Source organism: Dromiciops gliroides, chromosome 2 (assembly GCF_019393635.1).
Source record: "Dromiciops gliroides isolate mDroGli1 chromosome 2, mDroGli1.pri, whole genome shotgun sequence".
Classification (NCBI taxonomy): Eukaryota; Metazoa; Chordata; class Mammalia; order Microbiotheria; family Microbiotheriidae; genus Dromiciops; species Dromiciops gliroides.
In genome coordinates this window covers 462497249-462524792 of record NC_057862.1, presented here as the reverse complement: position 1 = coordinate 462524792, position 27544 = coordinate 462497249, and the positions used below count along the sequence as shown (strand labels likewise).

At 39.7% G+C, this 27544-nt stretch overlaps 1 protein-coding gene across 2 annotated transcripts in view; it reads left to right on the top strand.

Annotated features, from left to right (window-relative positions):
* The window catches only part of EYA2 (EYA transcriptional coactivator and phosphatase 2), a 257595-nt gene that overhangs the window by 152563 nt on the left and 77488 nt on the right, over positions 1 to 27544 (top strand). For both annotated transcript variants that reach the window (XM_043985380.1, XM_043985381.1), the window contains exons 6-9: positions 12519 to 12586; positions 15597 to 15774; positions 22796 to 22941; positions 25118 to 25201. In XM_043985380.1, the coding sequence (XP_043841315.1) occupies positions 12519 to 12586; positions 15597 to 15774; positions 22796 to 22941; positions 25118 to 25201 (476 nt within the window). The remainder of the gene's footprint in view (positions 1 to 12518; positions 12587 to 15596; positions 15775 to 22795; positions 22942 to 25117; positions 25202 to 27544) is intronic.

Sequence of the window (27544 nt, the reverse complement as noted above, 5' to 3'; positions counted from 1 at the left end):
AGAATGAATGAATTGTGTGTGAGTTAAGAATTTTAAGGTGAGACAAACCTGCTACTGGTTTGGATGCAGGCAGGGCTAGGAAAACTCTTCCAGGTTGTTTTGTGGTAGAGGCCAACAAAGAACCAATAAATAGGAAGATAATGAATTAGGGAAGAAGGAATGTTAATGATGAAAGAGGAAAGCTTCCAGAGGATTTGAAATCAAGGGTACAATTAGAGTTGGCTTTGTCAAGAATAAAGATCCCATCTGTGCCAGAAATGGAACAAAGGAAGAACCAGTAGAGAGTGACATCAAGGGATTTTAAGGCAATAGAGTAGGAGGGAACTCACAACAGAGAGCCCATTTTCTCAGTAAAAAGATGGTTATATTCTCTTGTGAGTGCAACTTATAGCAAGCTTGAAAAGAAAAAAGGTTTGAAATATCTGCTTTGTAGAGTACAATAAAGTATCCATCAGAGAATTGCCATGTCTAAGTGAGACTAACTTGAGGTTTTTGTTGTTGTTTTAAGTTGTGTCTAACTCTTCATGACCCCATTTGGGGTTTTCTTGGCAAAAATACTGGATTTTTGCCATTTCCTTCTCTGGATCATTTTACACATGAGGAAACTATGACTTGCCCAGGGTCACACAGCTAGTAAGAGTCTGAGACTGGATTTGAATTCTTAAGAACAAGTCTTCCTGATTCCAAGCCTAGTGCTCTGTCCACTGCGGAACCTAGATGCCCCCAATGTGAGGTTAGAGGAAGAATCAATTTGTAGGAGACCCAGTCAGCCTTATGATGAGTCCTTTAGCAGTATTCAACAGAATGAAGTTGTGAGTACAGGTAGAAGTTGGTTAGGATCGCCTGGGGTTGGGATTTGGCAAGGCAGTAATCAGTGGTGAATACCTAGGGATAGAAACTGGACCTGGGATTTCATTGTTTTGGGGGACTGTCAGATGAAGAAATGCCTTCTACCAGTACAAGTTATCACATGCCCTACAGTTTATAGACTTATATGATAGCCTAAGATACTGAGAGATTAAGTGATACACAGCCAGCATTTGTCAGAGGCAAGACTAAAACACAAATCTTCCTGACTTCAAAGCCAGCTCTCTGTTTGCTTCAACCTGCCAGTGTATTATTAAAGTGACAACTTTGGGGTCAAAGCTACACATGGAAAAAGTGAGCCTGGAGTAGGGAAGATGGACTGGAAGAGTATGTCTACGCATGTATATGTGTGTGTTCACACACACACACATACACACACATTTGCCTTTGAACCGGCTGTCGCCCATGCCTGGAACGTACTCCTACTTTTCTTCCCGCTTTGAGATCTATCCCTGTCTGAATGAATGCTTTTTGGATTTCCCCCCAGCTGCTGATACCCTCCCTCCTCGACCGCTTTGTTTGATTCTTTGGATTTGTATCCCTAGTGCCTCACACATAGCAGGAACTTAATAAATACTTGTTGATTGACTCACCATGGAGTGAGCACAGGAATGATGTAGAATAGGTTTAAGAGAAGGGGGGCAGCTAGGTGGCGCAGTGGATTAAAGCCCCAGCCCTGGATTCAGGAGGACCTGAGTTCGAATCCAGCCTCAGACACTTGACACTTACTAGCTGTGTGACCCTGGGCAAGTCACTTGACCCTCGTTGCCCTGAAAAATTTTTTTTAAACTAAGAAAAATGAGGAAGGGGAAAGGTGGAGGTTTGAGTTATGCTCAGAAGAAGGAATTTCAGACCTTCCCAAAGGAGGCAAAAACACAAGCTGAAAAGGTACCAAAGTAAGTAGCTGCTATCTGTTCCCACTTACATGCTACTGAGCATGAGCAGAAGTCACACAAGTAGGTTGACTGAATCTACTGGAAATTGATGTTACCTCTTCTCATTATGTCAGCTAGGCCCTCCCTGACACATGGCGATCCTCTTATTCTGCTCTAACTGGCTTTCAATTGCACTCCCCACAGTACATGCTTCAAACTTTCTCTTTTCTCCTCACTCGTCCTACACCCCAGGCTCAGAAGGGGGCATGAGATCCCTTTCCTTCCCTACACAATGCCTCAGAACCTCTTGATGTCATTTCCCCATTCTCTCCTTCTTTGCTTTGTTTGATGAGAAGTGTGATCATCCCTGTGGATGAATGAGATAGAGGCAAAGTTCAAGCCACAGGTGTCAAAGAGACTGAACAGAAAGGCAATAGGATTTGAGGTTATACATACATACATACATACATACATGTATACATACACACATATGTGTGTGTGTATATAGAAATCCCCATGTAGGGAGATAATTGGGATTGAGTTGGAGAAGAAGCACATGAACCAGGTGCTAATAAGCTCCTTGAGAAAGGAGAGGGATTGAACTGAGAAACTGTCAGATAATCACAGCCAGGCTTCCAAATAGATGGCTTGAGACACGAGTGTGTAACGGTCATAAAGGAAGATGCAGACGTGGGAGTGAGAAGTAAAGGGTATGTAGGCACTCCTGCCTGGCCTCGTATAGGAAGAGCATGACTGGAAAGGCACCCTGTCCTGAAGAGGGTACACAGAGAGACATTGCTTTGTCACGAGGGACCCAGACTCTGTTCTTGGACTTCATTCGTGTATGTGTGGCTACTCATCTGGGTATGTATGTATAGAACCTATATGGCTGTGACCCTGCATGGAAGAGCAAGGTTTATATAAAGCCCAGTATATCTGAAATGGTTTCTTCCAGCATTCAGACTGTTTTATTACCAGTTAAATGTTCTTTAAGCTACCTGTGAATGAGGCTATTATGACATTTAGCAGCTGATGTGATTGAAGGCAGATGTGTCCCATGCTTGCATATGGAATAAGAGTGGAGAGGCTGAGATTGTGTTTCTGGGTTTAGAAGTAGGAGTCTGAGACAAACTGAGGCATGGCCTTCCCGAGGCAGTACCATATCTCCTGATGATATGCTTACAGGATAACTCCATGAACATCTCAGGGTTCAGGCTCAGCCTGGTGATAAGGAATTTCTTTTGTAGCTCTGCTCTGTGACCCTGTACAATTCACTTACCTTCTCTGTTCATGGCTTCCCCCATGGAAGTAAGAATAATTCACATCTGAATAATGCTTTAAGTTTTTTCTATTCCTTTCCTCACTACGTCTTGGTCAGATGAGGAAGCTGGAGCCCCAGAGTCTTGGGTAATTTGCCCATGAGGGCAGGTGTCTGAGATGGCATTTGAACCGAGTTCTCCCGGTTCCATCTACCTATTTACTAAGATAAATCTGGATTGTCACAGTAAGATAAGAGTGAGGTGAAAAGAAAGCATTCTAGATGAAGGAGATGTTCAGAGAAGACTATTCAAAAGAGGCATCATAGTGTATTGGAAAGTATACTAGAGTAGGAATTAGCATACTTGGATTCTAGTCATGCTTCTGCCAAGTCCCCCATGTCATTGTTTGTTGTTGAAGCCTGCCAGTCATGTCTACCTCTTCATGACCCCATTTGGGGTCTTCTTGGCAAAGATAATCCAGCTCATTTTACAGATGAGGAAACTGAGGCAAACACGGTTAAATGACTTGCCCAGGGTCACACAGTGTCCGAGGCCAGATTTGAATTCAGGTCTTCCTGACTCTAGGCCCAGTGCTCTATCCACTTTGCCACCTAGCTGCTCAATCCACCCTATGACCTTAAACAAGTTAGTACCTTTGTCTGTACCTTGATATCTTCATCTGTTGAATGATTGGATTGGTCTAAATGCTCTCTCAGTTTTCTCCCAGATAGAAAAAAGTCTATGAAAACCACTACCATATCAGCTAACTTCCCCCTTCTACTGGTCAGCTACAACACATCCACTGGGTTATAGCTTCCTTTTGTGTATTGTCTTCCCCCGTTAAATTGTAGTTGAGTCTCCAGGATTTTAGCACACTACCTGGAACATAGTAGGCACTTAATAAATGTTTATTGAATTGTATTGCTACTCTCAAATCATTTTAATATTAGCTCAAGCAAGATCAATCAGTAAGTATTCATTGTCTGTCTACTGTGAGCCCAGGACTGTAAATAAACATGCTGAAGTGTTAACAAAAGATCCCTGGATTTGATGCCCAAAGACCTGAGTTTTTAGTCCCAGTTTTGCCATAGACCACCTGTGTCATCCTGGGCAAGTAATGTTACCTTAATTAACCTCAGTTGCCACATCTACAAAGTTGGAGGAACAATACATAGCCTTTCTCCCTCAAAGAATGGTTGTTCAGAGAGGGTTTTGTAAATGATAAAGCAGTGCATAAATGTTATTATTACTAGATTGTAAGCTCCATTTATCTTTGTATCTCCCTCCAGTGTCCAGCACAGTGTGTTGCATATATTAGGTACTTAATAAATGTTTATGGAATGAATGAGTGAGAGTTAATGAATAAATGAGAAAAATTTGATGTAAGGCATCCCAAAGCCAAACAAATGATTTTTAAACTTTTTAAAATCTTCTCTTTCTGATTACCTATGAAGCTTTTTTACCTCTGTTAAACACCTATAATCAAAAAGGGTTTAATTGTTTTCTGCTCTACTTTGTGAAGTTGTGTTCATTGAAAGTTTCAACTGTACTAGAGAAGGCCAGTCTGGGATTGGATGAAGGTGGGGAAAGAGGAAAGGAATAAGCATTTGTTAAACACCTACTCTGTGCCAGGCACTGTATTAAGTGCTTTTACAAATATCATCTCATTTGATCTTAAAAACAATCCTGCAAAGTAGGGGTTGTCTCCCCATTTTACAATCAAGGAGTTGTTGTTCAACCTTTGTTCTTGAAGAGGGCCAATGACATCAGGAGGGTGGTGTCTTGACTTGAAAGTGAATTAGATTGGGGCAGCTAGGTGGTGCAGTGGATAGAGCACCAGCCCTGGATTCAGGAGGACCTGAGTTCAAATCCAGCCTCAGAAATTTGACACTTACTAGCTGTGTGACCCTGGGCAAGTCACTTAACCCCAATTGCCTCACCAAAAAAAAAAAGAAAGTGAATTAGATTGAAGTAAGACAGGACTGTGCAAAATTATCACCCTCACTCTCTCTTCTGGAGTGTTGGTGTCCAGTGGGAAGACATAAATCAAGCTCGCTCACAATGGCCCCAGATGCAGTGGGAGACCTTGGCCTTTTTAAGCTAAGGTCTTTCCCAGGTTTTAGTTTGAGGCAACACCCATTCATTGATTCAGATGGAGCTTGTTACTTGTTCATGGTCACACAGCTAGTCAGTATCTGAGACTGGATTTGAACTCAGGTCTTCTTCCTTATTCTAGGCCTAGCTCTCTACTACACCACCTAGCTGCCAGGCCTAAGGAGAGTATCCCAAAATATTTCATGCTTGCTGCTACTATGCACTTTTTTGGAAAGGGGAAATGTTGGCCACAAAGCCTGTGAATCTAGCAGTCACCCAATATTAAGGGGAGGCATGAATCCAGGGGATTAATAAACACTTCTTTCCCTTGCCTCCCCGTCCTAATCCATGACTCAGCCACCTTCTCTCAAGTATTTACAAAGTGAAGAAAAAGCAGAGAAGAAAAGAAACCAAGTCATATAACCCTGGCAGAGAGTTAGGGCACATTCTGTTGCAAGAAACTTTTTAAGCCAAGTTTCCCAGAAAGGAAAGTTACCTCCTTAGAGCTCACTTGCTCTTTCTCTTAGACTGATATTTTTTGAGCTGTTTAATCCACCATGTAGAATCTGGTCTTGAATTTGCTAGGCGACTGTGAAGTTGCCCTCTGTGATTACACAGCTGGTACAAAGTTCACTGTGAGTTCATTCCAATATTGCAGGTTCTCCGTCTTTTATGTAATTATCTCTAATCGTTTGGAAAACAGGAAGACACAGTATCATGTGCAAGAATCGGTGCAATAAACATGTTCTCTACCCGATTTACACATAGAGTGTCCCCCCGGGGGACCCCAGCCCCCTCCTAGCAGCTTTAATAAAAGATGATGGATCTTTTCAAACTGACAGTATAGTAGAAGGATCGAAAATTCCCATCCGTATTGTTTTCAGCTGCAGTATACAAGAGCTGGTTTATGTTCTCAGAAAGTTGTTAGTATTTGCCTGTAAGCAATGGGGCTCTATTATTTTTTCCCTCTGTTCAGAAAAGACTTCTACAGGATTCTATCCAGCCTGTATAATATTAGGCTGTTAAACTGCCTGCAAAGAGAAAACAGATTTAGAAGGAACAAAAAGGAGAGAGAACTTGGAGGGGCAAGAAATGTTAGCCCGACTCCAGGTACAATTCTGGCATTTCAAGGAAGCTTTGACCCTTGTGTAGCTATTAACAGGTCTCATAGTCCAGTCTGTGGAAGCAGAAGGGAAGAGCAAGACCTATGAGAGAGAACGGCTTGAACTGTAAGAGCTTAACTCGCCCAAAGCATTAAATGATTACATTACTCTTTCTAGTAGGTGATCAAAGAGGAGTGCTATGAATTGAAGTCAGACAACTTTCTAACTCCAAGACCTTAGAATATAAAATGATGGAGCTGGCAGGATCCTTAGAGACTTTCATGTCTTGCCACCTCATTTTATAGATAAGAAAGATGAGGATCGGCCAGAAATTGAATTTCTGTAAGTCAGTCTCTTAGAACCCAGGGTGTGGCTTTTGTTTGTTTTTAGGTTTCCTTCTGAGGACTTGGTTTCTCTGATATGATCCCTTTGAATCCCCATCCCTTTCCGTGTATCCCAACCATCATAAGGGGGATAGGAACATAGATGGAGAAGGTGCCTGTATTTGGCATTCCAGAAGAGTCTTCGAAGCAGTGACTGATTGCCCGATCTCTCAAAAAAAAAATGCTTTAAGGGCCACATGTGGTGGCAAATTAGTTCTGGGGCAGTCTCCCCTGTCCCCACCCCCTTGTTTGTCTTTGGCACGAGATATATTTCTCACTGCATGTGCTTTGTGACTACACTTGGCTAACCCAAGTTTGTTCAGCTGTCCATTCCCCAGCTAATCCAGCGTCTTAAAATAAAAACAAACAAGAGGATATTTTGGAGAAAGGATACCAAGTGAAGACACTGAGGATTATTTGTTTCTAAAGCCTGGCTAAGCAGCTCCAAATAGAGCTCATGCTTTTCTTTCAAAAAGAAAGAAAATGAATCTAGTAAAGGGAAGAAAGAGGTCACAGAGACAGATAAACCATGTTTGTCTCTGCACCTCTTCACTTTGGGTCCCTGACCCAAGGGAACAAGATTAGGAGGACCTCTGCTTTGTCAGATGGAAGGGCCAACCAGTTACCATAGTGACTAGACTAGAGCCAGCCAACTTTTAACTGAAAGGACTGGCACATTCCTTCTAGCTAACATTCCTGGGCAACCCACAGAGAGTAGTATGGTACCTCAACATGCTTTGCTACAATGGAAGAATTCTGTGGGTTGCCCCCCAACATAAAGTGCTCATTCCAGGAAGTAGGAGAGGGGACAGTCATGTTCAGGACTCCTATTTGAGCCCTGGGAAGATTGCTTGTGGGTGAGCTACTATTCTTGAAGAACCTTCTGGCTTGAACGGGATGTGGGCCAGCTCCGTTGGAGACTTGCCTAGAGATGAAGGTACCCTCTTACCATATTTTTCATCTTCTGATAGGAATGGCTAGCAGAAGTCTTACTGATAAAATGCTGATTACAAATAATAATAATAATAATAATAATAATAATAATAATGACATTGAAAAGACTCAAGGATGGGAGTAGGAAGAATTGTGTTTTAATATTGATGCTGTCACTGACTACCTTTATGACCCTGAGGCAAGATGTTTCCCCTCTCTTTGCCTTAATTTTTCCATCTATAAAATGAGAGTTGGATTTGATGATCTCTAAGGTCCTATCCATCTCTGAATCTATGTTCTAGGAGTACTTTATAATTTAACTTAAGTAAATATTCTTTTGGGCAGCTGGGTGGCGCACAGTGGTTAGCTTGCCAGGCTTGGAATTAGGAAGACTCATCTTCACTGAGTTCACATCTGGCCTCAGATACTTACTAACTGTATGACCCTGGTTAAGTCACTTAACCCTGTTGCCTTGTTTCCTCATCTGTAAAAAGCTGGAGAAGGAAATGGCAAACCACTTTAGTATCTTGGCCAAGAAAATGCCATGTTTGGTCATGAAGAGTCTGACAGAACTGAAGCAACTGAACAACAACAACAAATATTTACTCAGAACTTGTTTATTAAATACTTTCTACATCCATGCAACTTCATTCCAAGAGGTTATAGGCTTGGGGCAGCTAGGTGGCGCAGTGGATAGAGTACTGGTCCTGGAGTCAGAAGGACCTGAGTTCAAATCTGGCCTCAGACACTTGACACTTAATAGTTGTGTAACCCTGGGCAAATCACTTAACCCCAATTGCCTCACCCAAAAACCAAAAAGAGAGAGGGGAGGGGGAAGGGAGGGAGGGAGGGAGGGAGGGAGGGAGGGAGGGAGGGAGGGAGGGAGGGAGGGGCAGGCTTACCAAGGACAGGGTTAATGTAATTTACTTTTTTTGTTTCCTGCATGTGGCAGGGGGTACACAACAAGTATCTAGCAAATATTTGTTGACTTGATTGGGCAAGTGATATGTCATAGAATCATAAAGTTGTAAGGGATCTTAGAAGGTAGAACATGCAAGTCAGACCTGGAAAAGAATTTAGAATATAAAACATTAGAATGGGAAGGCACCTTAGAGTTCATCCTGTCCAACTCATTTATTATACAGATTTTTACAACTGATAGCATTTTGTGAGTCATTTTTGCTAATATGCCACAGCCCACTTGTGCCTTCCCTGAATCTATTCATTGACCTTTGGGTCACCTGCAATTTTAGTTCTTTTGAGATAATAGTTTTCTGAGATTCATGGCCATGTTGTATTATTGGAAGATTATTGATGTTAAAATATTATATATTATATATAAAATAATGTTACTGATGTTTAAAATACAGATTTTTTGTGTCAAGGAACAGCTTGGGGAAATGGGAAATTGCTGTGCAGTTTCCTAAATAAAATCCATCCTGTTCTCTTCCTCTTATTAAATTCTCAGCCCAAGTATCCATCAGCCCATTTATCCATCTGTAGGAAGTATCTAAGATATATATATATATATATATATATATATATATATATATACACACTGCTGAACTAGTTCCAGTGTACTGTCCATTCAACTACAAATCTAGACAGTAAGCACTCATCATCCATTTGGTTTTTCCTATGTAGATTCTTAAGCATTCTTTTTTGATAATCCATGATCTGATTGAGGAATCATAGTAGCAAAAGAAGCTGTAGCTGTAACTGCTGGAGGAGGAGGAGGAATAGAAGCAGCAGCAGTAGGAATAGTAGTCATCATCATTGTCTGGGATTTTGCCAAGTTAGCCCATGACATCCACAAATGGGAACATCTAGAGGACCTCAACATCTATAAGTAATGGATCTACCATCTACAAGGAGTAAAATGGGGACAGGGGGTAAGGATAAGAAAGCATGGTACAGTGGGAAGATTTAACTCAAAATACCTGAATTCAAACATGGACTCCATCACTTATTACCCATGTGATCTTAGACTACTTAACCTCTGGTTGTAATTTACAAAATGGGAGGGTGATGTAAAATAGAAGGACTAGAAGACCTCTAAGGGCTCCCTGTTTCCTGCCTCGTTTTATTTGTGCACAATAAGTGATATAAATGGTATCATCCAAAACCCTAGATAATGGAATAAGGAATTACTGATGAAAACAGCTGGAAAAACTGGAAAACACTGGCAGAAATTAGGCTTAGACCAAGAGCTCATGCCATATACCAAAATAAGCTCCAGATAGATACATAAAATAAATGTAAAAAGTGGCATTATAAATAAATTAGAGGAACAAGGAAGAAATTGCCCTTCAGATATATGGATAGGGGAACAGTTAACTAAACAAAGGATAAAAAGGATTACAGAAGATAAAATGGACAGTTTTAACTGCATGAAAGTAAAAAGATTTTGCACAAACCAATCCAATCGAAGCTAAAATTAGCAGGCAAGCAGTTAACCAAGAAAAATCTTTGCAGTAAAATTTCTCTAACAAAAGTCTCATTTCCAAGATATGTAAGGAAGTGATACAGATTTATAAGAATGAGATCCATTCCCAATTGACAAATGGTCAAAGGATATGAACAAGCAGCTCTCAAGAAAAAAATCCAAGTAATCCATAGTCATGTGAAAAAATGCTTCATATTACTAATTGTTTTAGAAATACACATTAAGGGGCAGCTAGGTGGCACAGTGGATAAAGTACTGGCCTTGGATTCAGGGGGACCTGAGTTCAAATCCATCCTCAGACACTTGGCACTTACTAGCTGTGTGACCCTGGGCAAGTCATTTAACTCTCATTGCCCCACCAAAAAAAAAAAAAGAAAAGAAATACACATTAAAGTAACTTTGGGATTCCATCTCACATCCATTAGATTGCCAAAGCTGACAAAAAAGGAAAATTACTCTGGAGGGGCTGTGAGAAAATGGGCATGCTGATGCACTGTTGGTGGAGCTGTGAATTGATGTGGTTATTATAGAATGAAATTTTAAAATCTACACAAAAAGTTACTAAATTATGCATATCTTTTGACCCAGCTTTATCACTAAGGAATCAAAGAAAGAGGAAAGTGTTCTATATATACAAAAATATAGAATTTTTTAGTGGTAAAGAACTAGAAACTAGGGGGGAACATCAATTGAGGAATGACTGAACAAATTATGGGATATGAGTGTAATGAAATAATATCATTGTAAGAAATGATGAAAAATATAATTTCAGAAAAACCTGTGAAGGACTAGCATGAACTGAAATGTGTATGAACTAAAATTGAGTAGAACCTGGAGAATAATTTATACTCAAACAAAACATTATAAAATCACAATGTTAAAGGCTTAAGAACTCTTATCAACACAATAATTAGCCTTGATTACAAAGGACTGGTAGTAAAGGATGCTTGGGACAGAGGTGATGTACCAATATGCAGAACGAGATGCATTTTGGGACATGGCCAATATGGGAATTTGTTTTGCCTCACTGTACATACCTGTTACAAGGGTTTTGTTTTTCTTGTTTTTCCTAGTAGGGAATACTTTTTAAAAAAAAGTTTGATAAGGGCAGCTAAGTGGTGCAATGGATAGAGCACCGGCCCTGGAGTCAGGAGCATCTGAGTTCAAATCCGGCCTCAGACACTTAACACTTACTAGCTGTGTGACCCTGGGCAAGTCACTTAACCCCAATTGCCTCACTTAAAAAAAAAAAGTTTGATAATAGAAAAAAAGTTATTTTTTTTAAATATCATCCAGGAATTAAAAAAGGAAGGGGAAGGGTGATCTGGTCATTTAGAAGAATGAGGACTAACTGAAGGAATGCATCATCACTGGCACCCATGAAATACTCTCTAAAAAAATCCTGGAGGAGCCTCTCTAGAGAATTTAGGAGATGAAGAGGTTGTTAAGCACCTATTAAGGCCGGTTACTTCTAGGCACTGCGCATCCAAAGACAAAATGGGACACTATTTTTGCCTTCAAGTAGCTTACCTTCTTATAAGTGGTCACCCAGCCTCTGTTTAAAGACCTGTCATGATAGGGGCCCTGCTGCTTCTCAAGGCAGCACATTCCACTCTTTGATAACTATGTTAGGAAGTTTTTCCTAACCTCACAAAACAAGTCTAATCTCTTCCTCATGAAAGCCCTTCAAACACTTGAAGACAAATATTATGACCCTTCCCCCTTCTCTCTCTCTCTCTCTCTCACACACACACACACACACACACACACACACACACACGTCTTCTCTTCTCCAAGTTAAACATTCCTAGTTCTTTTAACCTTCACTATCTTGATAACTTTCCTCTGGATGCTCTCCAATTATGAATGTCCAACGAAGTATTAACAATTGATAAACTGGTCCAGGGAGGGGAATATAGCTTGCCCAAGGTCACATAGCACGTTCATGGTAGAGCAAGGACTACAATGTAGGTCTTACATTTTCCTGTGCATCATCTCATATTTCATCTAAGTAGCTCCCTCAGTTCCTGTCATTTCAGATGTTAGCATGCCAAGATTTCCATTCTTCGTGCACATAACAACACATCTTGGGGGAGGATACAAAAATCTTCAAATTACCTTTAAAAAAAAAGAATAGGATAAAAAGCCGACTGGCCGGTTGCCTCATTTCCCAGCTGAGGCTGGATCTGCTTTTTCTCAGTTCCCTTATGGGCTTTTATTTTGACTGGGCTTAATGGTTGTTTTTAAAATGCCTTTCAATACGTGATATATTGTCCCATCCTTGTCCTTGTGCTATAAGCAGGCCCCTGGCTTTGGTGATTTATTGCCTTTCATTTTATAGGCAGAAATCAGAACGAACTCGACAAAGGGCAGTAACATTTTAAAAACCACATGCCCCAAAAGTCCAGCATGGCTACCTGTATGTTTGTGTCTATGTGGTGCTGTACTTATCACTGCCCATCACTTAAAGTGATGAGTGTTTCATGTCCATATCTTCCCACCACTTCTCCCAAGGGTAAGAAATCTAATATCAGTGTATATCTCTTTCCTTTCTGCAGGTGCCTCAGGGATTTATCAAGGGGCAAATGGCTTGACCAACTCAGCAGGATTTGGAACCATGCATCAGGTACAGAGTCATTAGCTGTACATTGAAGAGGCAGCCCTTTCCTTTTTAAAACAAAATATTAGCTTAAAATCAGAGCTTTGGGGCAAACTGCTGGAAGTCTGATACAATTGTCACCTAGCCTATTCACTTTTTCTTGGATTTGGCTATAATTTGGATCAGATCTTGCTGCTTAGAATTATTACAATTCTCATTATCACTTAGTATAGCACTTTGAATTGACAAAGTTATCTCCCTTCAACAACCCTAAGAGGTAGCTAGTATCATTTTTAATATCCCCAATTTACAGATGAAGAAACTGGAAATTCAAGAAATTGTAACTTGTCGGGGGCATACAGCTAATAAGTGTCAGAGGTGAGATTCAAAACCAGGTTTCTTGGCTCTAAGTTCAACACTCTTTCAACTATTGAACACAACTGATGAATGCAATTAAATCCTGATACGAGATAGCTTAGCCCAAATTAAGTGTTAGTCCTCCCTAAATTAAGAGGCACCCTAGCTGAGAATGCTGTGTGGCATATTGGATAGAACACTGGGCTTAGGGTCAGGAAGACCTGAATTCACAGATGCTTACTAGCTATTGACCCTGGTCAACTCACTTAACTTCTTTTTGCCTCAGTTTACTCAACTATTAAGTGGAGACAATAATAGCACCTCTCATGATTGCTGTGAAGATCAAACAAGATAATATTTGTAAAGCATTTAGCACAATGCCTAGCACATAGTAGTCCATTCCCTCTTTTCCACCTCACCAGGTAGATAGCTATGTTGTAAAAGGGTTGGATTGTGTTTGCCATCTGTATAATTTTAAAGACTACCAGATCCTTATTAGAGCCATGTGTTAAGGGAACTAGCAAATCTCTTTCCCTTTCTGATTCTTAGTTTTCTAATCTGGCACTTGAAGCAGATGAATTAAATGATCTCTAAAGTCCTTTACAATTCTAAAATTGGAGGACATTAAAAGCTGTCTCTGAAAATTGCTTTATATACTCTGTCAATCTAAACTCTGGTCCTGTCAAGAATATTTATTATTTTTAAGTTTATTGACAACAGTCATTTCCCCTTGACAGCCATGCCTCAAACGCTTCCTTGTAACAAACAAAAATTTTAAGTAAAGCCATCCAACACAGCAACATATTCATCTCATAAGATCATTGGGTCATAGATATTGAGCCAGAGGAACCTTGGAGGCCAACTACTATAACCATCTCGGTTTTACAGATAAACTCAAGAGACTGCCAAGGTCATATGGTAGTAAATGACCAACATGGGATTTGAACCTAGGTCCCACCAACTCTATCCCAAAAGGAGTGGCCTTATCTTTCCCACTTTATTGTACTGCCTCTGACTATTTATACTGCATTTCACAAACAACAGTCCTAGCCTTTTACAGAAAATAAGTTTTTCCTTATCAGTTCTCCAATATTGAGATGGTTCAAATTCTTTTCAGATTGACCAAACATGATATTTTAATAGGATCAAAGAAGGAAGTATCAAAGCTAAGATGGTGAGAGAGCAAAGAAGCATACCATATGAAGAATGGCTGCAGGAACTAATAATGGTTAGCCCAGAAAGGAGGAGGTTTTGTTTCAGGGAAAGGTGATGGCTCTAGTTACCTTAAGGCTTATCATATGGTTGATCAGACTTTTTCTTCTTGGTCTCAGAGAACAGAACTGGGTGTTACAAGGATGGGGTTTTCAGATCATAAAAAAGAACTAGATCAGGAAAAAAAACACGGCAAGATCTACATGAACTGATGCAAAGTGAAGTGAGAAGAACCAGGATATAGATCATTGTGTACAGTAATAGCAAAGTTGTAATGACGTTCAACTGTGAAAGACTTGGCTACTCTGATTAATACAATGTTTCAAGAGAATTCCAAACAACTCATGCTATCCATGTCCAGAGAACTAATGAACTCTGAATGCAAATCAAAGTATAATTGTCTCACTTTATTTCCTCTCCCTGTTTTGGCAACATGTCTAATATGGAAATATGTTCTATGTGATTTCACATGTATAACATCATTTTGCTTGCCTTCTCAGTGGGAGGGGGAAGAGTAGGAGGGAGGGAGAGAATTTGGAACTCAAAATTTTAAAAGAATATTAAAAATAAATAAATAATGCAGGTTTTTTAAGTATCTAAATCCTTTGGCAAAACATAACAGAGAATGACAAAGAGCATGAGCAGTATTCCTCACGAAATACCGATTGTGATTTCCCTACGTGAAATAATATGGGAGACTATGTTCCATCTCTCTGGTTAGAAATGTGCCCAAAGGTATTATACGAACACCTACATGTGGAATGTGGTGATTAGTGAGCACTGGTGTTGTACCTAAAGATAGTTTTTTAAAGTTTTCATAACTGGAACAAGCACCAGTATCTATTTCTGCCTCACTCCCAACACTGGCAGCCCAGGTTCTTCTTGACTCACTCTAGGTTTTCCAATGTAAGTCAAACACATAATTAAACCAAAAAAAAAATCATTCGTTTACCATATTCCATTATGTCCTAATATTTCCTCAGTAAATCTTCACCTCTTAAATCTCCAAAAACAAACCAACCCTAAAGCCTTGAAAAAATGAGTTGCTGGGGCAGCTAGGTGGCACAGTGGATAAAGCACTGGCCCTGGATTCAGGAGGACCTGAGTTCAAATCCAGCCTCAGACTCTTGACTCATACCAGTTGTGTAACCCTGGGGAAGTCACTTAACCCTTGTTGCCCTACAGAAAAAAAAAAGAAAAAGTGAGTTGCCTTATGGGATAGTACATTCTAGACACCTTCAAGCAGAAGCTGGTTTGATCACTACTTACCAGGGTGTTGTATGGGAAGCTCATGATTTGCGTAGAGGCTGTACAGAGTAAACCTCAAACTCATTTCCAGATCCGCAATTCTGGGATTCTTCTCATCCTCTCCATGACACCAAACCATGGCCCATGGCTGAGATTGGGAATAAGGGAAGGTAAAGAATGATGTTTAACCTCCTACCTTTGTTTTTTTGTGTTTCCTTAGGAATATCCATCCTACCCAGGCTTTGCTCAGAGCCAATACTCACAGTATTATAGCTCTTCCTACAACTCTCCATACGTGTCTGCCAACAGCATCAGCCCTTCACCCCTTTCCACATCTACATATGCACTTCAAGAGTCTTCACACAATGTTACCAGTCAGAGCTCAGAGTCACTTGCTGGTAAGTATACTGTATCATAAAAAGAAAAAGTATAGATGACAGGCTCCGAGGTTCAGAGCAAGAAGGGACCTCAAAGATCAGCAAGTTCAATCCTCTTATTCTACAGATAAGGAAACAGAAATGTTGTCACTTAGCCCAGGGTCACGCAGCTAGTCTCTGTTGAGATTTGAGCCCAAGTTTTCCTGATTGCAAGTCCAGTGCTATGCCCAGGCTGCCTCTCATGGATATTCAAGTAGACCACTATAGCTGTTCATGGCACTGTCTTTGGCCCATGGTAAACGAGAGATGCCGGGACTGCCCTCAATTCATGGAACTGAAGTGGGAATTTAGAATCCAGAACTAATTTTGAATTTAAAAAGGAAAACATCTTAGTTCCCTTTTTCTTTTGTTGTTGTTCAGTCATTCAGTCATGCCCAACTCTTCTTGATACTGTGGACATTAACAGGCCAGTACTGTCCATAGGGTTTTCTTGGCAAAATACTGCAGTGGTTTGCCATTTCCTTCTCCGATCCTATTTCCCTTAGCATTCATTCATTCATTCATTAAACAAACTTCCTACATTTCCTATGTGTCTCATAGGGTTTCTGTGAAGATCAAATATGAATATATGTGAAGAAATAAATTTATATCAGTACCTACTGTGTGCAAGGCCTTGTACATTATGATAGCTAACATTTATACAGAGCTTACAGGTTTCCAATGCCTTCATTTACATTGTCTCATTTTAGCTCAGTTCTTAGGGAAAAAAGCACTTTGCAAGTGTTAAAGCATTATATAAATGTGAGCATCTGTTATTATCATTGTCATCTGAGGAAACCAGGGGAATCTTCCTGGAAGAGGTGTTCATTAAGCTGAGCCTTGAAGTATTGGGAGGATTTCAGCAGGCAGATATGTGGGTGGTCAGGTGGTAGGGAAGGGGATGTGAGAAAGCATGGCACAAGTATGGTTGGCCTAAACTTAAGAATATACAAATGCTAGTATTAAGGCATAAGGTTAGAAAGATGTGGTTCCAGCAGGGTTCTAGCATTGGGAAAGGTAGAATACTGAATAATTAAATTAATTTAGGGAATGTCATTGTTTTATTAGATTAGTTCAGCCTATCCATGAGTAATTACTGTTTACCCAGCTATTCTGTCTTTATTTCCATAAACAGTATTTTGTAGTATATATGGAGTTCTTGTGTAAATCTTGGTCGTTAGACTCCCAGGTATTTTATATGGTCTGTAGTTATTTTAAATGGAATTTCTATTTCTATCTTTTCTACTGTGTTTTAGGGGTATCATTCATAAATGCTATTGATATTATATAAAAGGGGGGAAATACCTTTAGGAAGTCCAGAAATAAAAACAGACAAATAGTATGGCTTTTCAGTTAACATTGAATTTATCATATACATTTTCAAAGCAAGTTATACATACTAGAGATTTGCATTTTCATATAGAATCCTCTTTTTTTCAGGGCAACTAGGTGGTGCAGTGAATAGAGCACCGGCCCTGGAGTCAGGAAGACCTGAGTTCAAATTTGGCCTCAGGCACTTAACACTTACTAGCTGTGTGACCCTGGGCAAGTCACTTAACCCCAATTGCCTTGCCCCCCCCAAAAAAAATCCTCTTTTTTCTATATAAATGGAAATCCTATCTTTTGTCATTCATTAATTTAAAAATCATTTTAAGCCTTTAGGGATTTATTATGACATCACAAAACCTCACTCTAATCATCTTGTGAGTTGTAATAGGATAAATATATCCCCAATTTCATAAATGGTACTTCAGGTATGCCCTCATATTAAAGAAACCCTCTATCTCCACATCTGAAGCCATCAAACAGATCAGTTAGTGTGTGATTATTTGCGTGTTCACAAATGGATTCTTCATTTCCAATGCTGGGCTCCCATAATGTAATTATTTTGAAAACGCATCTTTTCTCTCACGTGTAAGGAGAACAGTGCCTTAAAAGTATTATGTGCTTAGTTAAATGCTGATGGTTGCCAGAATTAAGTGCTTTGGGCAGCTTAAAAGCAAACAGCTTTATAAAACATGTTGTAAAATCAACACTGTGGGTAATTTTTGGTTCCTGTCTCCCTGGGACATTCAGAGTACTTCCAAGATTGTCTGAAGCACCATGTCTACACCTCTAATATAACTGTTCAGTTCCTTCCCTTCTCTGAACTTCTATAACATTTTGGTCTGAATGGTACAATCAAGCAACCATTTGATTAGATGCTATCTTGTACTCTTTAGCTCCATAACGTGGTAAGCTCCTTGATGAGAATGATGGTCTCCTTCTTCTGCATCAGCATCCCCATTACTTGTTTTGTATCCCACAACACCTGCTAGGAAGGCAGGCCCTTAATATTCACTGAACAAATTGATGGATTGGTGATGTCGATCACCTTTAACATCGGCTTCCTCCCTGGGTTTCTTAGTGGCTTTGGATAATTGATTTCATCTCCCACTTTTACCATCAGCAAGAGTGATTTCACCTTTCTCTTAAGTATGATGAGAGAACCAGTGGTTTATGAGGTCCGTTGAATGCTACATAAACTGACTCATTCATGAATTCTGTTTCTGAATGAAGTTGGAGCCTGGTACAACAGAACAAACTGTGGTCAAAAAAGTATTATTAATAATAAAGTTGTGTATTTACATATCATTTAAATATAATAAGGTTAATATTCCTTACATTTATGTAGTATGTTACAGTTTACAAAATTATTTCACATATATCCTTATTTGATCCCCAAAGTAGCCCAAGATAAGTAGAACAAATATGATTATCACCATCCCTTTATAGATATTGAACTGAGGGGCAGCTAGGTGGCACAGTGGATAAAGCACCAGCCCTGGATTCAGGACTACCTGAGTTCAAATCCGGCCTCAGACACTTGACACTTACTAGCTGTGTGACCCTGGGCAAGTCACTTAACCCCCATTGCTCCACCAAAAAAAAAAAATAGATATCGAACTGAGGCTTGATGAGGTTAGATTGTTTGCCTAATGTCACTCAGCTAGTCAGTAGAAGAGTCAGATCTTGAATCCAGACATTTTTAACTGTTGGTCCAATGTTCTCTATTTCAAATATGTTGTTCCTTTTCCTCATTTGCAAGCTTCAGTCTTCTTGCACATACCATAGTTCAAGAAAATTGAATATTCATTGGATACTCAACTTGTATTTCAGTCTCTCTAAAAAAAATTCACAGAGGAAAAAAAAGACTAGAAAATCAGTGGAAAACTGAATGTAGCAGGGGGAATGTAAAGGAAGAGAACAAGCATCAGTTAGCATTCTACTCCCAATCCAATATTCCATAATCCCCAAGCCTTGGTCATAAAGGCACATAGGTATGTGGCTTAACTGGAAAGTACTTCTTTGTTCACTATCAAAAACCCAACATATTGGAAGAGAACAATATGTTCCCTTGATGAATTTTTCTTAATTGCCTTCCTCTGTTTTCTATTTTTCCTTGATCGTGTGACATGAAGATAAGTGGGTGGGATGGCTTTTGATATATATCTAACAAGTGTACATAAAATCTAATGGTATAGATCATTGTCAGTTATAGCTGAGTTTTCTTGCTTCTTCAGCCCTCTTGTCTGTCTATTTTAAAGCACACATACACTCAGAGTTAGTATGTCTCTTAGAAATTTCTCATAAAAAGCTCCAATACTTTTGAAATTATCCAGAATCTCCTTGAGTGATTAGTTTCGAAATTCTGAAGACTCAGATGGTTTATAGCATTACTTACAGATCATTATCCTCCTCTCTACTGCCTGAATACAATATTCAGATGTTATTCCTCCCCTCCCCACTGTAGTTTTCATTGGCATGTGATAACATTTATATAAAATACCGCACAATTTGCAGCTGATTGCAGCATACTTCAGTTGGATGGTCTGCTGATTTAGAGTACAAAACCTGAACATCTGACATTACTCAAAACTAATATTTGGGGTTTTTTAAGTATGATCACAAAATCTCCAAAAGGAGTTGAAGGATTTTCTTGTTTCAATTCAACAAACATTTATTAAATATCTACCATGTGCAAAGTATTGTGTAAGGATAAGGCACAGCAGAGCTAAAAGTAAACAGTCCCTACCCTCAAGAATCTTTTAGTTGATCTGATAGGGAGACAGGATACACAGAGAGAGAGAGCACTATAATACAAAATAAGGTATAAGATATATGGGAGGGCAGCTAGATAGCACAGTGGATAAAACACTGGCCCTGGATTCAGGAGGACCTGAGTTCAAATCCGACCTCAGACACTTGATACTTACTAGCTATGTAACCTTGGGCAAGTCACTTAACCCTAATTTCCCCACCCAAAAATAAAGATATATGGGAGGTCAAGGTCAGAGAAAGGAAAGGTCATTTCTGTGACCTAATATGGCCTCATTTTAAGGAAAATATCAGGGAAGGCTTCATAGAAGGTTATATTTTCAGCAAGGTCTGGAAGAATTTTCAGCAGGTGAAATTGGTAGGGGTAGGGTAGGGGAAAGGGAAAGAAAAGTAATGGTTCTAGAGATAATGATGTGAGCAAAGGCACGAGCTTGGAAGATGTGGGACATGGGTGAAGGACAGCTAGTAATCTAATATGGCTAGAGAAAGAGTAAATGAAGGGAATTACTACAAGAGAAGTCTGGAAAGTAGACTAACACAAGGTTTGAAAGGCCTCTACAACCTCAGTTGTACGTGTCAGGCTAAGGAATTTAGACTGCTGTTCAGAACTCAGCCAATTGAGGGGCATCTAGGTGGTGCAGTCAATAAAGCACCAGCCCTGGATTCAGGAGGACCTGAATTCAAATGCAACCTCAGACACTTGATACTTACTAGCTGTGTGACCCTGGGCAAGTCATTTAACCCCCATTGCCCCACCAAAAAATAAATAAATAAACAACAAAAATAAACAACAACAACAAAAACCAGATTAGATCATGTCTCTCCCCTGTTCATAAAAATGTTCTGTGGCTCCTTATTGCCTCTAGCATAAATTACAAACTAATCATTCTAGCATTTAAAAACACTCTAGGGGCAGCTAGGTGGTGCAATGGATAGAATCAGGAGTACCTGAGTTCAAATCTGGCCTCAGACACTTAACACTTACTAGCTGTGTGAGCCTGGGCAAGTCACTTAACCCCAATTTCCTCACTAAAAAAATAAATAAATAAATAATAAAAACACTCTAAATCTTACTTTCTACTGAGCTGTTCCATGAATATGCTTTTTCCCATTTATACAAGCTATCTCCCATGCCTAGAATGTTCTTCCTTCTTACGTCTGCCTCTTAGAATCTCCATCTCCCTTCTAGGCCCAGCTAGGAGATTACCTATATTGTGAGGCCTTTTCTGCTTCCCCTTCATCCCTGCTCTCTTCTGCCTCAAATTGTCTTGACTTTCATATATGTTGTATGTCTTCCTGGTAGAGAAATGGTCTAACTTTGGGTCCTTGGATAGATTTCAAAAGATGCATGAGGGGCAGCTAGGTGGTGCAGTGGATAGAGCACCAGCCCTGGATTCAGGAGGACCTGAGTTCAAAATCCAGCCTCAGATACTTAACACTTACTAGCTGTATGACCCTGGGCAAGTCACTTAACCCCAACTGCCTCACAAAAAAAAAAAAAAGATGCATGAACTTGATGGGGCGGGGGGGGGGGTGGGGGGTGCCGAATACATCTTTATTTTCACAAACCTTTAAGTAAAATTTAGTATTTCCTTGAATTATTTAAAAGCATTCTGGCCCAAAGGCTTCACCAGACTGTGAAAGGGGTCCATTATACAAAAAAGGTTAAGAGCCCCACTTCTACAAGCTCTTTGAGGGCAGGGATTCCATTTTTGTCTCTGTATCCCTAGCACAATGGCCTGGCATAATTTGAATATTTGACAAGTTAGGCATTCCCACTGCTACCCCTTAGAATATAAGATTATAAGCAAAGTCTATTTTGTTTGTATGTATGTATGTGTGTGTATATGTATACGTGTGTATGTATGTATGGAGAAACAGTACTCATACTCTGGACACTTAGCACAAGGGCCTTCACATAGTAGGGGCTTAAGAAAAAACAGGTAGGGAACAACTTCTGCAGTCAAACCCTAAAGTCTCTTCTTAAAGAGTTTTTTTTCTTTCTCTCTTTCCTACTGTTATAACCCTACTGGGGATTCCTACATGAATCTAAATACACTACTCACCCGTTCCCATTCTTAGCAAATCGTTGGACCAAGTGCTGAAATGTACCTTCCCTTAATTCAATTAAAATGATATGATGTTTTAGTATTTCAAAAGCTGGACTTGAAGCCTGGAGGACCCAGGTTCAAATGCCACCTCTGACACATACTGGCTGGGTGACCCTGGACAAGTCACTTACCCTCTTAGTGGTCTAGACAGCTCTCCAAGACTCTAAGTTTCAGAAAAGGTGTCACCTCCATTGGGAGAGGATGTTTTCCCTCTTGGGAGTTTCCATATACCAACAAAGTCATAGGCCTAATCTTTAGTAGTATCCCTGTCCTTATTAATTATACATAAAAGTAAAATGAAATAAGATGCATGTACAGGGGGCAGGAAACTTCAGTCGCAAAGATTTAATAACGTTCTTCCATTCATCTCTGTGCAACCAAGCTGACACAGATCAAGTATCCTAAGGTTTATTACTAGAAGGGACTATAGGGATCATCAAGCTTTCCACCTCCTCATTTTATAAATAAGTCCCAGAAAGAAATATTAAGAGCTTGCCTAAGGCCATACAGGGAGTATGTAATAGAATTGGGATTCCAACCTCAGACCTTTGACTCCAAATCCAGCATTCTTTCCAACAAAGTCTAGAAAGACATACATATTCAGTTTGGGTTAAGTCGATGGCAAGGGGAAAGAGGAGACCTTTGGGGAAGGTTCTGTGATATTCAGTCTTTGGGGAACTGTTCCTAGCTTCGCAGGGGCATTTCTTCCCAGGTGCTATTCTTCATGTAAGCACTTCTCTCATATAAAACTAATGGCTGAGCTCCAGACTTGATTGGCCTCTCCCTTCTTGCAGTACTGGAATACAGCACACATAATGGACCTCCAACACCAGCAAAGGATGGAGAGACAGACAGGCAACATCGGGGCTCTGATGGGAAGCTTCGTGGCCGATCAAAACGAAGCAATGACCCCTCCCCTACAGTGGACAATGAGATTGAGGTAACACAAAACCACTCCCTCTGAATTCGTGAATCTAGTCAAGAGACATTGCTACTAGACTACACTATTATATTGCGTTCATAGACCTAGATTCTGTCCATGATCCAAATAGGAAGAATTGATGACCATTTTCAGGCATGTGAAGGTGGCAGCAAGAGAGAGTAGATAATTGTTTTCAGTATCCATGAAAACCAAGGTGAAAAGGAAATGAGTTTATGATAAAGAAAGGAGAGATTTCAGTTGGACAGAAGGAATAACTTCTTAACTGTTAAAGATAAAACACAACAACAAGCAATGGAGATTGTTATTATCTCTCAGTCTGGAGATATTTAAGAAGAAAATAGAGAACTCTCTGGCCTGGATGACTTAAATATTCACATGCCTAGAATAAGACTGGAGTGGAGATCTCTCAAGATCTCTTATATTGCTATGGCACTATTATTATTTTAAGATGTAATCTTAGATACATAAAATATCTCAGGGACTTTGGCTATAAGCTGGTCTTTCCCACCATGTGGTATAATTGGTTAGCAACACTGTCAGAAATGTCAACTTTAAATATGAAGTATGATGTCATGTGGGAAAGGGAGATGGTGATAGCTAAAGAAAAATACTAACGTCCACAATTACAAAGAACTGTTTAGCAATACCATCGATCCAGGTTCTAGTTAGACTTTTTTGTGAAGAATGGCTATTGTCTCATTCAAATATACTTTTATTATTGGTTTCAACAAACAATATTGACTGAGCCTCAGTTCATGTTATGAAATCCCATTGCATTATTATGTAGTAGTAGTTTGGAACCCTGGATTTATGTTTGGCATTATCTCCCCTACTCCAACCCCCCACCATTATGGGACAAGAGGAGAGGGATAACAGATTCTTGGTTCTGGAGAGGGGAAAAAGGGAGAGTAGAAATTATAACATGGTATTGACCAACCTTGCAACCCAAAGCAATGATCCCCTTATGAGTAGAACTTTTGAAAGTCTTAGTAAGAACAGTTGAATAGGTATGGATATTGTTTAATTCTACGTATTGAAGGTAAAGAGAATTTATGTATTTTACACTTCTTTAACTGTTCTTACCAATCTTTCATCCATTCAGAAGAAATAATGACAATAGATCTCAGGGGGGGAAAAGACTAAAGAGAAAAGAGAGATTTGGGATAGAAAAAAACAATGAGCACAAACACAGAATGTTAGATTTGGAAGAAATCTAATAGACCACTTAATTTAGCTATTATATTTTACTGACAAGAAAACTAAGGCCCAAAAGTGGGAAGTGACTAGTTCAAGATCACACAGGTGATGAAATAGCTGATTCTAGATTTAAACCCAGGTTGTCTGATTCCAAATCTCATGATCCTTCCACTGTACTGTAAATCTAGATTATACTAAATGTAAAATAATAATGATGATAATGGTTATATTTTTAAATATTATAAAATTCACAGTGCTGTCAGGTTGAATGTAACTACTTCTATGCCAGAAAATTGAAAGTCTAGGAAACCTAGATTGTAATTCCCAGTTCTGCCACTAACTTGCTGCATCCCCTTGAGCAACTCACCTCCCCCTCTTTAGGCTTCCATTTTTCTCATCTGTGAAATGAGGGTGTTCAATTGAGGTCCCTTTTAGCTCCTATCATATCATCAGTCTGAGTCCTAACTGTATAAAATCTAGGTGCTGACTTTTTCTTCTTCCCCCTCTGGATACCACGCTCTTCTTTGCTTTTCAAATACAGCAAATATCAAAACATCAATGAAAAAAAAAACCAAAGCACTGATTTCCAGAAGGTTAGAACAGGTGCTATCTTTATCCTTTGAATGTATGAAGGACTCACTTCCCACAGTCTTTTGTGGCAGTTTCTTGTTGTATTAGACGCCTCCTCTAATGGATTTTTCTATGCATATCAGGAAAATAGAAGGTGCAGAGGTATGTTGGATAGACTGGAGAACCAAAGGTTGGCCATTGTGACCCACTGACCTCTTGTTGTTTTTGAAGGATATATGTATTGAGGTGGGGCATTTAGGACCAGACTGTGTGCCTTAAATGTTTTGTTACTTATTGGTAACTCTAAGTAACTTCTTCAGCACCCTACCCCCCAGTAGAATTAATTCCTGTAAACATGAAGACATGAGCCAATTTGTCTCCATTTGCTTAATTTCTTTCTTCACAGCGTGTGTTCGTGTGGGACTTAGATGAGACGATAATTATTTTTCACTCCTTACTCACGGGAACTTTTGCGTCTCGATATGGAAAGGTAAGTCTATTCATCTTCTTTTTCAGCATTACTATTTGTCCAGCCAAATTGCACTGAGAACTGTGGGGGTAGTTAATATGGCAGCTTCTCAGACAGATGCTGTCTGTTTGGTCAGACTAAATTCTTTTAAAACTACTCTGGAATTTTCCTCGAACATATGAAAATTAAATTAGTTTGCTTTCCTATTGTCTCCATCTTCTTGTCTTTAAAAGTTTGTTTGGCATTCAACTATTGCTCCATAGGACATAGAGCTGTTATTCTTTAACTGTCTTTCTCCAAGGAGAAATAGGGTGACTTTGTAGCCAAAAAAAGGATTATCCTAGCTTGAAATAATGCAACTTACTTTCTGGTTGTCTTTGTTTACCTAAAGAATCTCAGACAAATGATCTTCTTTCTCTTTCTATATTTTTTTGAAAGAAGAAGGAAGCATTGTTGGCCGCCCAATAGCTTAGTGACAGTTTTACAGATATATTATCCACCACTCATTCAGGAGAAACGGCTAATTAAAAATCTGGGTGAGCACCATTGGAAAAAAAATTATACACACACACACAGGGGATCATGGCAGAAATGCTGAAATAGATTTAATAATGCAAAATGTTTTCGGCTGTTAGGAAACCCTACACTAGCAGGTTCTTTTAGTTAGTCCCTTAGACTTTATTTAAACCGTATAATGTCTGAACAAACATCTGCCCTCTTTATAGGAGGGAGGGAATGAGGGAAGGACAATGCTGTTATCGTCTTATTAGAGGTGGGTGACCTGTTTGGCAGCTGTTTCCACACATGGGTTAGAACACTGTAGCTTCATCAGAAACTGGAAAATAATCCTGTTTCTGTTTAGAGAACAGGAATATGATTTGACATCATCTCATAGCTTTTGCAGCTGGACATGTTTTACGAGGGTCCTAACAAGCTGGATGTGTAATTAGCAAGATAGATTTATTGTCTGCCATTATGTTGTAAAGGATATAAAAATGGTGTTGGTGGTGTAGAAATCTGTTGCTGAGTTGGAATTCTGTTAATATGTCTAGCAGTGCCTCTTGGAAATCCAGTATACAGCTCTGAGTTGTGGTCTGCTCAGGTGAGAATCTAACTAAGCTGAAAACAATGGTCTGGAGACATTCTGTGGCAGATGGGCAGTCCATGTGCCAAGTGTAGAAAACAGTGTAATGGAAAAGATTACTGGAACCGGGGGTCCAGGAGGCATACCTTCTAGTCCTAACTCTGTCACTAACTCCCTGTGTGACCTTTGGTAAGCCACTGGACCTCCATTCTGTTATTGTTGTTGTTTAGTCAATTATTCATGTCTGACTCTCTGTAACCCCATTTGGGGTTTTCTTAGCAAAGATGCTAGAATGGTTTGCCATTTTCTTCTCCAGCTCATTCTACAGATGAGGAAACTGAGGCAAATAGGATTAAGACACAGCTAGTACTGTCTAGGGGAGGGGGGAGGGAGGGAGAAAAATCTGAAATTGGAAACTGTATAAACAAAAGTTGAGAACTATCTTTACATGAAATGGGAAAAAATAAATAAATAAAATACTTTATTTAAAAAAAAAAAAAGACACAGCTAGTGTTTGAGGTTGGATTTAAACTTGGATCCTACTGAATCCAGGCCCAGCCCTCTGTTCACCATGCCACCTTATGAACTATGAACTCTGATCTCTTATCTCCAATATTAATCACTCTTATGAAAAGAATCAATCATCAAGCCTTTATTAAACACCTACTATGTGTCAGGCACTGGGGCAACAACTACAAAAATTAAACCATCCCTGTTCTCGGGGAAAAGAAATAGAGTAAGTTCTATTCCACTTGCTCTGGGTACACAGTGAATTCCCTGAGCAGTCTGGCTTAGTCTCCTCCTTGAAGCTATCCCCAACTACTCCTGCCCATAGCACCTCTCCCTCCTCTGAATTCCTATTTACAACACATTTGGCAATTAATCATCGGCTGCCTTGCAACATTAGTAATCTTTCTCTGTGTATATGTCTTTATCTCCCAAATTGGATTGTAATCCCCTTATGGGCAATCAGTGTTTGCTGCTTGATTGACACATGCTGAAGTGGCAAGTAATGAAGAACTACAAAAAGGGCTGAGTCCTTGAGGGAGCACTATGAGATATTCTTGGATCCATCTTTGGCTCTTTCCCATTATGAGACTCTACTTTCCACTCCCTCGTTAGCTTCTTACAATATGAAGAGTAGGCCTTGGGGTCATTTGTGGCTCTCCTGGCCAAAAGTGCTTGTGAATCTATTTCTGACACTCTGTGGTCATGAATCTTCCCTTGGGGATCTCCCAAATCCCTGGGCTGTGAGATCATGATGTGTTTGGAATCTTAGC